At 42.3% G+C, this 13,166-nt stretch overlaps 1 protein-coding gene across 1 annotated transcript in view; it reads right to left on the bottom strand.

Moving 5' to 3' along the window:
- ALOX5 (arachidonate 5-lipoxygenase) overlaps positions 1-13,166 on the bottom strand; it is a 60,010-nt gene that overhangs the window by 17,096 nt on the left and 29,748 nt on the right. Inside the window, exons 5-6 of the mRNA XM_060254305.1 lie at positions 9,167-9,273; positions 1,635-1,807 (exon numbers count right to left, since the gene is read on the bottom strand). Of these exons, the coding sequence (XP_060110288.1) occupies positions 1,635-1,807; positions 9,167-9,273 (280 nt within the window). The remainder of the gene's footprint in view (positions 1-1,634; positions 1,808-9,166; positions 9,274-13,166) is intronic.

Below are 13,166 nucleotides of genomic sequence, written 5' to 3' on the forward strand. Positions count from 1 at the left end.
TCCTGTGCCATTAAGCATCTACATGAAGCTACTAGTAAATGTTGCTTGGGGTTTGTAGTATGGCATTAACAGAATGCACACTTAACTATGTTTCTCTATTTCATTTGAGGCAGGAGATGCTCTGGATTGGTATCAGGAAGCAGTAATGGGATGGACCCGGAAAAAAACTGCATTGAATAACTTGCTGCTCAACAATGAATCTCGCTTCCTAAAAACTGTAGAATTAACAATCATAATTTTCTTGGAGCTAGATCAAGATGGGTGGCAAGAGTCCAGTAGCACCTTAACGGAAGTGAATGAGCTTTCATGAGTCACTGCTCACTTCTACAAATATAGGTAGAATGGGAGGCCATCTGCCTTATATCAAGGAGGGTGAACTGATTTCAGATGCAAAATGGTATTAGCAGGCAAATGAGAACAGCAGGAGTATAACAATAGGGGGCATGATTGGATTAGGTATGATATGCAAAAGGATGGTAGGCATGGAGAAATTAGCACTGATAATGAGACAAGAAGCCTAGGTCTCAATTCAGTCCAGGTGGATGCATTGTCTTGAGCTTCATTATCAGTTGCAATTCAGCAATCTCTCTTTCTAATCTCCCTTTGAAATTCCTTTGTAAGAGAATTGCTGCACTTAGTTCAGCAACTGAATGTCTTAGAAGGCTAAACTGTTCCCCCACTGGTTTTTTAATGTTGTGGTTTCTAATATCAGACTTATGTCCATTTATTCTTTGTTGCAGGGACTGGCCTGTCTGTCCAGTGTAGAGGGTGGAAGGACAAGTGCTGGCACATGATGAGCAGGAGTATGATCCTGAAATGCTACGGCTGATGTTCCTGAGTCCACTGATGGTGTTGCTAGGATCTATATGAGAGCAACGTTTGGCACCTTGTTTTGTTAAGGCCTTGGTCCCAGAGTTCATGTTACTGTTAAGTAGTTTATCATTGTGGGATGAGAAGCTGTTTCACATTAGTAGGCTGTCTGTAAGCAAGAAAAGGTCCCAGTGTCTGTGTGAGACAAGTGTCACTGTGCAGTATAGGTCGTAGGTCATTAATAATTCATTGAACTATTCATTTTTAATGAAAAAATATGATAAGATATACCCATTTTTAATTATGATTTCCTGTAAAAGAACTGAGAACTCGTTTTGTGTACATGTGTATGTATATATGCACTGAGTGTGTTTGTATGAAAATAATTTAAAAAATTGGCAGTAGCTGCCACCACAAGAAAGAAGGGAGGGAGGGAGGGAGGGAGGGAGGGAGGGAGGAAGGAAGGAAGGAAGGAAGGAAGGAAGGAAGGAAGGAAGGAAGGAAGGAAGGAAGGAAGGAAGGAAGGAAGGAAGGAAGGAAGGAAGGAAGGAAGGAAGGAAGGAAGGAAGGAAGGAAGGAAGGAAGGAAGGAAGGAAGGGAGGGAGGGAGGGAGGGAGGGAGGGAGGGAGGAGTGCTACATTTTGCACACTCTTATACACTGACTCACCTGGTCAGGCAGAGTCAATTGACCGGAGCAGCCATGGCTTGTGGGGTGGAGCTCAGGAGAAAGCAAATTTAGTCTGTTGCTACAAAATTAGTACTATTTTCAAACACACCTTTTAAATGGGAATTAACAACAAAATGTGACCATAAAATGTTTGTACCGTTATTTCTTCTTCCAGTGTCAAATTCCTCTCCAAACTGCATTCAACCATTTCTGTCGTCACTGGAAATTTTTTGGGTAATTCTGTGCACTTTTGAATCATTACAGGATTGCACCCATTCAAGAACTGGTATCCAAACATGAAATCTTCCTGCCAGTGCTGCATCACATACTCTAAACAAAAAAATGAATAGGAAGTCCAAAGGCTAATTTTTTTAGCAGCACCACTAGCACAGAATATTAATCCTTCTGCATCAAACTATTCAAAATGAACAGAAGTCTTCTCTTACTTTTTAGCATAACTGCATTTATTCCAGTTTGGAAGGGGTACTATGGGTGTCTCCTCACACTTCTAAACAACCTGCACTTAAAGAATTCCCAAAAAATGTTTTCTGAATTGCCCAGCCTACATTCCACAGTTGCTAGAATGCAAACAATGAGGAGAACCAAAGAACTAAAAGATACTCACAAAAGGCAACCACATGCTCAGTTGTTTTTCTTGCAGCACTTCAGAGGTGGATAAAAGTGGGAATTGTGTGGAGCAGGAGGTAGGAGAGTCCAGGCAGCCCCCCCCCCCCCATTTCAGCTACCCACATCTCTTTTCAGAATCTCACCCTAAATCATCAAGCAAATGGCATTCATAATATCAAATGAATGGGGATATTTATGGCAACATTCCCCCTTACTGGCATCTCTATTTCATGGAAGAAAAGCAATTTCTATCTTGGCCCAAATCCCAAGTTGTTGGATTTGAATGAGAAGACCACCTTTCTAGCTTTGATCCACCTACCCAAACAACTAAGAAATTTTTACCACTTGTAACTATGCCACAGTTTAGCCTGTCTGAAAACAAAACTCTCTCTCTCTGCTTTTTCAAAACATTCTTCTTCAAATCAAGAGTCCTGAGCTTTTCTGGGTCCCTAGATAGCACAAAATCAGCTTCTGATTCTTACGGGAATGCAAAACAACCACAAAACCCTCAAATAATTCCTAATTAAAGTCACTAGTAATAAAAGAAATTGAGTGAGAAAGAACTACAGATCAAAGAAAAACTAAAATGAGCAATGAACTTCCCAGAGGTCTAAAACATATACCTCTGTCATAGTGATTCTAGATATAAGCAATGTTCCCTTTAAGCCATGGAGTCTTGTAAGCAAAAATTCTACTTTGTGAGCTGCTGGCATTTAAGTTGCGAGCTACTGCATAAATTAGTTTGCTCTGGGGCTATTTTTCCTGAGCTAAGACAAAAATGTGTGAGCTGGATGCCAAAAATCTGTGAGCTAGCTAACTCAGCTCAGAGGGAACATTGGATATAAGCCAAATCAATGTATTGATTACAAGATTTTAGTTGGATATTGGATTTATATCCCACCCTATGCTCTCAATCTCGGCGTCTCAGAGCAATCACAATTGCCCAATTCTGCAAGGCCTGTAAGACCACACTCTTCTGGCTTGCTTTCAACTGACTTTGAGACTTATCACAGCAGGAGGAATCCAGGAAATACTGATGTCATCAAACCTGAATAACATCAGAATGTTATTAGCACCAACTGTTTTAAGTTGTCTTAAATTTAATTGATTTGATGATGATGATGCACTAACGTGTTAAGTTCTTATTGTTTTATGATTGTTGCTATAAGCCGCCTTGAGCCTACCTTGGCGGGGAGGTCAGGGTATAAATGTAATAAAACCTAAAACCTTTACCTCCCCCCACCCCACAACAGACACCCTGTGAGGTAGTGGGGGCTGAGAGAGCGTCCACAGCAGGTAGGAGCAATCCCCGTATTGTCATATTTAAGGCACATCCTTTTGCTGTTGTATTTTTCTAGCTCACATTTTTAATCCTTCTTTCCTTCTCTTAGACATTGTGGAAAAATGCCTTCCACCCTAGGGATCATATCTATATTATAATAAGTGGGTCTGTACTCTGTCCATACTCCAGGAGCCTTGGTGTGAGTTAGCAGCCGAAAACAGGAAAAGTGCAGTGGAGGAATCATCTCTCCCCAAGAACAGAACACTTCGGTACTGAGAGATGCAAATGGCTCTGCTCGGCATGAAACAGAAGGTTTATCAGCGAACACCTCAGCTGGATTATCATATTTAAGGCACAGAATCTGGGAAAGCCAGAAGGCTAGATAGTACTTCTTCCTTTTGGGTCAGGAAGACTGGATTGACCCCAAAGGAGAATGGAATCTCAAAGAAAGATGATAAAGTCTCTGGAAATTAAAAGGGGAGGGTCTCTCTCTTTTTTTTTTTTGTATTTTAACCTCTTCAGTTATGCTCAAGCCATAAGGACTAAGCTCTCACAATGAGATGCCATCTTGACCACATGGAGAGGGATGGTGGGAAGAAGAACTGCAGATTTATACCCCGCCCATCTCTCTGAATCAGAGACTCAGAGCGGCTTACAATCTCCTATATCTTCTCCCCTCACAACACACACCCTGTGAGGTGGGCGGAGCTAAGAGGGTTCTCACAGCAGCTGCCCTTTCAAGGACAACCTCTGCCAGAGCTATGGCTAACCCAAGGCCATTCCAGAAGCCCCAGATTCTGAGACCTAGGGTAAGGGAGTATTTTAGATGCTGAAACTTTGAGAGTTACAGCCAGGGCCAGCTCACCCACTAGGCCAACTAGGAGGTTGCCTAGGGTGCCAGCAGGGGCGTGCCAAATTTGGCCTCCCTCCTCAGCAAATGCCTAGTTTGCCCCCCCCACCCAAATGCCTAGTTTGCCTCCTCCTCTCTCCCTTTTCCACCACAGGTCAATTTCAATGTCCAGAAGGCTGATTGAGCTCCACTCCTGGCTGTGTAAAGGTCCCTCCCCGGTGTCGATCAATTGATTGGCAGGTAAAACTGCACTGCTTGCTCACTCAATGCCTGGGCAGGCCAGCGTCAGCGAACCGCGTCTGGAAAGGGCGCTAAGGCTGCTCCCTCCTCTGCATTTCCTTCCCATCCAGGAAGTGTGGAGGAGAGAGTAGCCGCTGTGCCCTTTCCAGACACGGTTCACTCGAGCTGCCGCTGGTCTGCCTGGGCACTGAGTGAGTGAGCAGCGCGGTTTTACCTGCTAATCAGCTGATCAGTGGGGGGGCACCTTTACACAGCCCAGCACAGCGCATTATCGCCCTTCCAGGCATTGAAATAGACCTGGGGTGGGGAAGGAAGGGAGGAGGAAGAGGTGCAGGGGGGACTCTGCGGGGGCACTGTGGAGGTGGGCGACAGGCCACCCAGTCTGCCTAGGGAGTCATGAGACCTCGGGCCAGTGCTGGTTACAGCTTATCCTAATTCAACCTCATTTAGGGTTTAGAGTTTGCAGGACTTTGTGTTTTCATTGTCACTGTTTTCTTTCATCCTTGCTCAGCCTGATCCCCACACAAGACCATGTGTACACTTTTTATTTGTATATTAAACTTCCTGATAATGTGTATGTCCCACGCATTTCAAACTTGTATTGTAGAAGTTTTCATGTGTTTTAAAAGACTCCTCCAAAAGCCACAAGGTGCAGTAATTTGCATGAGAACTGACAGCACTTGAAATTTTTACATATCATTGCTTGCCTCATCTAGTAATTTAAATTTGTATTGCTTTTGCAGTGTTGACACGATTTCCAAGCAATCGTATACATTTAACTAAGCAATGGTATTCCAACTGCCCTCTGGTCAGAGACTCCCCCCCAAATTGAAACATTTAAATGTAAAAGGAAAATAATTAAAGTGGAACAGCGGCAGGCGATTTGAAGACTCTAAAACTCTGGATCAAACTGAATGTAAAAACACCCATAAGCAGGGGAGGCCAGAAAATTTGAATGTCCACCACCTCAGCCAAAAGCCTGGCAGAATCCATTTTACAAGCCCTGTGGAACTGTAATAAGTCCTGCAGGGCCCTGATTTTGAGTGGGAGCATGTGCCACCAGGTTGGAGCAAGGGCCAAAAAGGCCCTTGCCCTGGTTGAGGCTAAGCGAGTGTCCCTCAGGCTGGGGATCACCAGGAGGTTTGGTTCGGAAGAGCGTAAAGCTCTCCGGGGCTCATATGGGGAGAGGCGGTCCTGCAGGTATGATGGTCCCAAGCCACATAGGGCTTTAAAGGTCAAGAACATAACCTTGAACCAGATCCGGTATTCAATCTGCAGCTAGTGCAGTCAGTACAGCACCGGCTGAATGCGCACCCATGGAGATGTTGCCATCAACAGACATGCTGCCACGTTCTGCACTAGCTGCAATCCGCAGATCAGAATCAAGGGTAGCCCCACGCAGAGCAATGGAAGTGACCATTGCATGGCTAGGGAACCAATTGCCAGACTAGCCAAAGAGGATAAAAGACCAATCGACCAATCAAAGCGACCTTGGCCTCCATAGAAAGTGAGGAATCCAGCATCACTCTGAGACTCTTTACCCTCAGTGCTGGCGTGGCACTAATGGTGTTCCACCAAAGATCAGGAACTAGATTCCTGACTGCAGTCACCCACAACTCAGGTATGGGAGCTCCACCTTCATTGGATTCAACTTCAGCCAGCTCTGCTGCAACCATCCAGCCATGGCCCCTAATGCCCTATCCAAAACATCTGAGGCAGAGTCCATCCATCCATCAACAGACAGAGCTGGGTGTCATCTGCATATTGATGACAACCCAACCCAGCTCCCCAGACCGACTGGGCAAGGGAGTGCATGTAGATGTTAAATAACGTCAGAGAGAGGATCTCTCCCTGGTTAACAATATGTTGTGTTGAAAGTGGCCCAATCCTGCCACAACATAGTGAGTGCAAACTGAGGTGACCAAACAAGATTTAGAAAGTCTTAACTCTGTAAACGTGCATAGAATTGCAGTATTAGCGTTGTCTGTTGATCAATGTTGAGAAATTCTCAAAGAACACATTACTCAAGAAACTGGAGAAACACTGTTTCCCCTGTAAATGGGAATCACTACAACTTGGTGGACAGCAAATTACAGCACAGCTATTGCAATTCTTTAAGTGCAAACATTGTCAGATGACTGAAAAGTTCACATATGAACTGGTTTAAACTAATTCTTTCATGGCTTGGAAGGGTGGCTACAGTAAAAATGACTGTGGTCCTTAAATTCCTTTATGCATTCCAGGCTTTTCCAGAAACAGCCTCTTAACAGTTTTTGCATAAATAGAAAAGAAAATATTTAGACTTTATTTGGGATAAAATTAAGCTAAAGCATTATGAAGAAAACCACTAAAAAGGGGGATTTTGATGACAAAGTGTCCATGGATGTATGTTCCATACCATCAAGTGTAAAAATACCACACTGTGGTGAAGAAGTGACCTGGAAATTATCAAACATTAACTATCAACCCCACATTAAAATTTGCCCTCACTACCCTCTCATTGTTCTTATAAGTGTTTGTAGATTATGCAGTGTTTTTGATCTCACCAGTGGTATTTGTGGTTCCTTGGATTTTTGTTCTCTTGGGAAAGAGATTAGGTGTTAAACAAAAATTATGTATATATTCCTATTACCATCCCTGGTCACAAGAAGTAAGTAAAAGGCAGGTCTGAATAGGTTTAGTCAAACTGGTTAGGGTATTTTGGGGTCAACATATATACTATAACAAGTAAGGATGGATGTCTAAATTTAAAATACATTAAGGAACAAGCTTTAAACTTGAATGGGCAGTTGGGAAGGTAAAGCAGGACAATGTAAGTCCATTTCCTCTGCACAGAACCATTTGCTCTTATTCTTAAACTGCTTCTGTTATATGTTGCAATGACTTTATTAGCAATGCATTTATGTTCACGATGTCTGCAATTCCTTTTTATTTTCCTTCTATTTGTAATCTTTCCTTATTATAATTGTGTTTTAGTCAATTGCTGAATTCAGACAATCTATGGAGACTGAGAGTTCCTTTCTACTCCAGAATTAATATAGGAAACCTTCAGATACCAATATCAAGTTGCATCACAAAGGAAACATCAACGCCCCCCCCCCCAAAAAAAAAGTCTGCTGGTATTTGCTTTTCTCAAAAAGAGCAAAGTTTTAATAAGAATCACTATGAAAGTAGTACAAATTATAGGGGGGGGGGGTGTTAATGCATAAATTGTACCTCTACATGGTTACACTTTCTTGAGTTATGCTTCTTTCACAACAGTTAACCACACTTAAATGTTTCCATAGGGTCTTGGAAACTCCATGAGTCTTGATCTCTGGCGAATATGTTAAGGATCAGTAGGTTAAAGAGGTTAAGAGAACACTACTTGCGTCAGGCACTGCCACCACAATATCCAAAATTAACCAGACTTAACTAAGATCCTACTTCTTTGGCAGTACTGTTTATAGAATTTCTCTTTTAATTATTCCATCTCCTGTAGGCTCTTCACCACCACGCACCTGATCTGGGTCTGGCTGGACTGAACCCTCTCCATCACAGTGGCCACTGACCATCTGTCCTGTAAGGTAGGGTTGCCAGCTCTGGGTTTGGAAATACCTGGATATTTGAGGGTGGAACCTTGGAGGGTAGGTTTCAGGGAGGGGAAGGATCTCAGTAGGGTATAATGCCATACAGTGCTCTTTCCAAAGTAACCATTTTCTCCAGAAGTGGAATAAATGTTATAAAGAAACAAACTATCTATGCAATCCAGAGATCAGTTGTAATTCCAGGAGATTTCCAACTCCGCCCCCCTGAAGGCTGGCAATCCTACTGTAAGGGAGACCCAAGAGAGGCAGTCTAGGGGCAAAGACGCCATCTAGTTCAGTCCAGACTAGCCCTCTCCCACTTCTCCCCTCCCCAGGTCCTCCATTTGTAAGAAGGGATGTCTATGTTTTGTTCCAGCATGCTGATTCTGGGTGTTGTCTTTTTTAGTGTTTTTAGTGGGGTTTTAATAAGAGTAACATCTGAAAGTTTTTTTAACCTGTTCCCCTCTCTTCTCACCCACATATCTATTTTGTGGCTTTAGTTTTTAAATTAAAAAAAACCAAAACCTTTTCTATATGTATTATTACTGGTTTGGGCTCCAATCAAAAAGCAGGATATGAGTTCAATAAATAATCAAAGATCTTATTTCCAATGCCACAAAAACTTAGCACAAGCCATAATGTTTCACCTTTCAATTCCTGCCTCAAGAACAAAATCTCACAGTGAAACTAGAATCTGCACTACATCTTTTACCAAATACAAATAGCGTTCTAGTTGATAAAATAGCATTTCTCTAAGACTTACAGCCCTGACCTGGATGGCCCAGGCTAGCTCCATCTCATTAGATCTTGGAAGCTAAACAAGATCAGCTCTGGTTAGCACCTGGTTGGGAGACCATCAAGAACCTCTAGGGTTGCTACACAGAAGCAGGCAATGGCAAGTCACCTCTGTTCATCTTTTGCCTTGAAAATTCGACAGGGCTGCCGTATGTTGGCTGTGACTTGCAAGCACTTCCCACTACCACCAAGACTTACAAAAAGGCAAAGCCAGTAAAAACAGGCTGCCCAATGTTACCAATCACGTGCATTCAGATTATGTCTGAATTTACTCATCCTATGCTTTAAACTCTTTACGGATACATGGAACGAATATAAGCAAATCTCACCAGAAATTGTATTGCTAATTCTGACAAAGATCTTCTCAAAATCTGCAAAGTCACTCCAGGAGGATTGGAACATATGCATAAAGCGGTTCACATACAGGTTTTCCATCCTAAAGAAAAGAAACATGAAATGATTACTAGCCGCTACTACCCCTTTTTGTGCCCCCCCCCCCGACAAACAACTTTCACTTTCCTGATTTCCTTTCTATTCTGAAATGCAATTCTCAGTGATGAAGTAAGGACCTAAGATTGTAGGAAATCTGAATATATTTGTGTGAATCAGGTATCTTGGAGCAAAATAGATGTGGTTACTAGAGTTTCTGAAATTTACTGGACTTGAATTCTGCCACACCTTCAACATTTATTTCAGCCCTGGATTACCCCAGCATCAAAAATCCATTAGATATGCAGAGATATCTGCACAGTCACATATGCACAACCTGAATGAATTTATTACAGTTGCTAGAGCAGCCATATACAAATAGTTGTAATTTTAAAAATTGTATACAAAATACAAGATAAAAAGTTAAACTCTGAAACCTACTTAAAATACAGTTTCCATCATCAAAGTATCAGTACACAAAATCTAGCTACTTGATAAATGATTTTAGGATTTTTATCAGATAAAAGATAATCAAGCGTGCCCTTATTTGTGCAACCAGGAATCTTATCCAGCAATGGGTAATAATCTCCAAATGAACCTCCTTATAACATAAGCAACTAAAAAACATATGGTCTAGACTCGACCACTCTTAATGGGCATGTGCAGAACCTTTCAAGATATGGGATTTTCTTATACCTGCCTTCAAGCACTACAGAGAGGAGTGCAGAACTCCTTCCCAAGGTGAAGAAGAAGAAGAAGAAGATATTGGATTTATATCCCGCCCTCCACTCCGAAGAATCTCAGAGCGGCTCACAATCTCCTTTACCTTCCTCCCCCACAACAGACACCCTGTGAGGTGGGTGGGGCTGGAGAGGGCTCTCACAGCATCTGCCCTTTCAAGGACAACCTCTGCCAGAGCTATGGCTGACCCAAGGCCATTCCAGCAGGTGCAAGTGGAGGAGTGGGGAATCAAACCCGGTTCTCCCAGATAAGAGTCCGCACACTTAACCACTACACCAAACTGGCTCTCTGTGACCCTGTTGATCTTTGGATTTGCAGCCTAGTCCAACACTGGCTTTCAAAAGAAAATTTAGGGAATTTGGGAAAAAAAGCCTGACTTTTAAAAAATTCACTGACACGGAAAATCCCCATTACAACAAAGCAGTAGCTCTTCCCAAATCATAAAAAAAGCACCTGATGATGGAATAATTCTCACAAAACCAACGACAGCAGGTCCCCTGTCTTCAGGATAATAGCCATCCCTAGAATTCTGTGCTCCTTTCACAGGTGTTCTAAGTCCCCCGCGAAGGCTTCCTCCACAATGTAAAAAACTCTATGCTGTATGCTACTACTAACAAATGTAGCAGTGCTGCAATCCCTTTTTAAAGAGGTCATTTACAACAGAGAAAGAGAAGCATTATTTTCAATACAATCCTAAAGACAGGTGTTGTTGTTCAGTCGCACAGTCGAGTCCGACTCTTTGTGACCCCATGGACAAAGACACGCCAGGCTCTCCTGTCTTCCACCATGAATCCACCTAAATCAACGGAGGCCTAGAGAGTGTAATTCTGTTTAGGACTGCACTGTTAATTTTGACTCTCTATGCTGCCTTTCTTTTCTGAATGATAATAAGCCTCTGATGGCAAATGGCATTTGAAATCCTGTATGAAAAACCATTTGGAACATGGAAACAGGTGAAGAAAGAGATAGCACCCCTTCATTCCCCAATGCTTTACACCTTCTCCTCCAGATACAATACTAATTTATTTTTTTGTTTTCATAACACACCTGTCTTGGGAGATTCATATATTAACATTCAGGGCGCTTTTTGTAGAAAAAGCCCAACGGGAACTCATATTAGCATATTAGGCTACCCCCTGACATCACCATTGTTTCACATAGGGCTTTTTTTGTAGAAAAAGCCCAGCAGGAACTCACTTGCATATTAGGCCACACACCCCTGACACCAAGCCAGTCGGAACTGCGTTCCTGTGTGTTCCTGCTCAAAAAAAGCCCTGTTAACATTTAACAGCTGTATTAGAAGGGAGGTACTATTATGTTCTTGTAAGGGTCACTGGCCCTTCACTGCACCCTTACTGGATTCCTCAGATCTTAAAAATGGATTGGTTTAGCCCCTATTTTAACTTTACTTGTGTTCTGAGCTTGCTTTATACAGTTTTTGATGCATAAGAACATAAGAAAAGCCATGTTGGTTCAGGCCAATGGCCTATCCAGTCCAATACTCTGTGTCACACAATGGCCAAAAATCCCCCCAGGTACATCAGCAGGTCCATCAGTGGGGCCAGGACACTAGAAGCCCTTCCACTGTGCCCCCCCCCCCCCAAGCACCAAGAATACAGAGTATCACTGCCCCAGACAGAGATTTCCAACAATATGGTGTGGCTAACAGCCACTGATGGATCTCTGCTCCATATGTTTATCCAGTCCCCTCTTGAAACTGGCTATGCTTATAGCTGCCACCACCTCCTGTGGCAGTGAATTCCATGTGTTAATCACTCTTTGGGTGAAGTACTTCCTTTTATTCATTCTAATCTGACTGCTCAGCAATTTCATTGAGTGCCCATAAGTTCTTGTATTGTGAGAAAGGGAGAAAAAGACTTCTTTCTCTACCTTCTCTGTCCTATGCATATTCTCGTAAACCTCTATCATGTCACCCCTCAGTTGACATTTCTCCAAGCTAAAGAGCCCCAAGCGTTTTAACCTTTCTTCATAGAGAAAGTGTTCCCTATTTATTTCACTTCTATTACTTATACACCTTTCCTTGCTTGGGCCTACGAACTATGGATTTTAAAGAGGCCTGCATGTATGTCTAATTCTATTGTCAGAATTTTGTTAGCTGCTCTTTGACTTTTGTTCATTCTTGGAAAAAACAAGTATTTCTTCGCCAAGTCTGGATGACAGCCCAGATCCATTCCCATGAAGTAAATAATATAGCAACAGAAGTTCCAGATGTTCAGTTGACAAACAATTAAGCCCTTCAGGCAATAGATCTTTCAAGAGAACTGGCCTGGAAACCAGCCCAAAATGAAAGAGAAAATAGTTCTGCAGTTTAAAATCAGTTGGCTTGATTTTGTTGTTGTTCAGTCGCACAGTCGAGTCTGACTCTTTGCGACCCACGGCCATATCCATAATTGAAGTTACCCGCCCAACAGAGATGCAGGAATGATTGGACTGTGTCAAGGCGAGTCCTTCACCAATGAGGAAACCATTAATTGATTACTCAAGTTTTTTTACTTCTGTGCAGGCCTTGAATTCAGCAGAAGCTCACAGGAGCTGAGCTCCTGAACCTTTCTGACAGTTCCCCCCTCCTCCCCACCTGGTCCATTGAATAGTAGGTACAGCTGCAAAACAATCCATGGATGAGCTCCACCACCTGTTTTTCTACAAAATGACCCCTGCAAGTTTCAAGCAAAGAAAAAGCCAGTATTCTGATGGTTCAAGAAACTCAGTAACAAACATACTAAACAATAAAAACACCTTAAGAATTTACTGTCCTGGGCACAGCCAAATGGAGAGAAGTAGCCATTCTTTTCTCTTATTCCCTTCCTATCAGTATTAAGGACTTCATAGTAGTAGATTTCTGTTTTTTAAATGTAATTTCCAATACAAAGTGCTTCCTATAGTAACAATATATGCACCTAACAATGGGTATAGTAAATTCTTTTTATCTGCTTTCAGAGAGCTAGAAACCTTCCATGAGTGACCTTATTCCAGGTGGCTTTGCATGAATTAAAGTTAAACACCACTGAAATCTTTTCAGCTTAAATGTTTAGATTACCAATAGGAAAACATACAAAATATAAAGTACCCTTTAATTAATTTTATCCCTTTTTCTGTACATCATATTACAGATTGTACACCGTTCTAAGCCTGCTTGTG

Source organism: Heteronotia binoei, chromosome 14 (assembly GCF_032191835.1).
Source record: "Heteronotia binoei isolate CCM8104 ecotype False Entrance Well chromosome 14, APGP_CSIRO_Hbin_v1, whole genome shotgun sequence".
Taxonomy (NCBI): domain Eukaryota; kingdom Metazoa; phylum Chordata; class Lepidosauria; order Squamata; family Gekkonidae; genus Heteronotia; species Heteronotia binoei.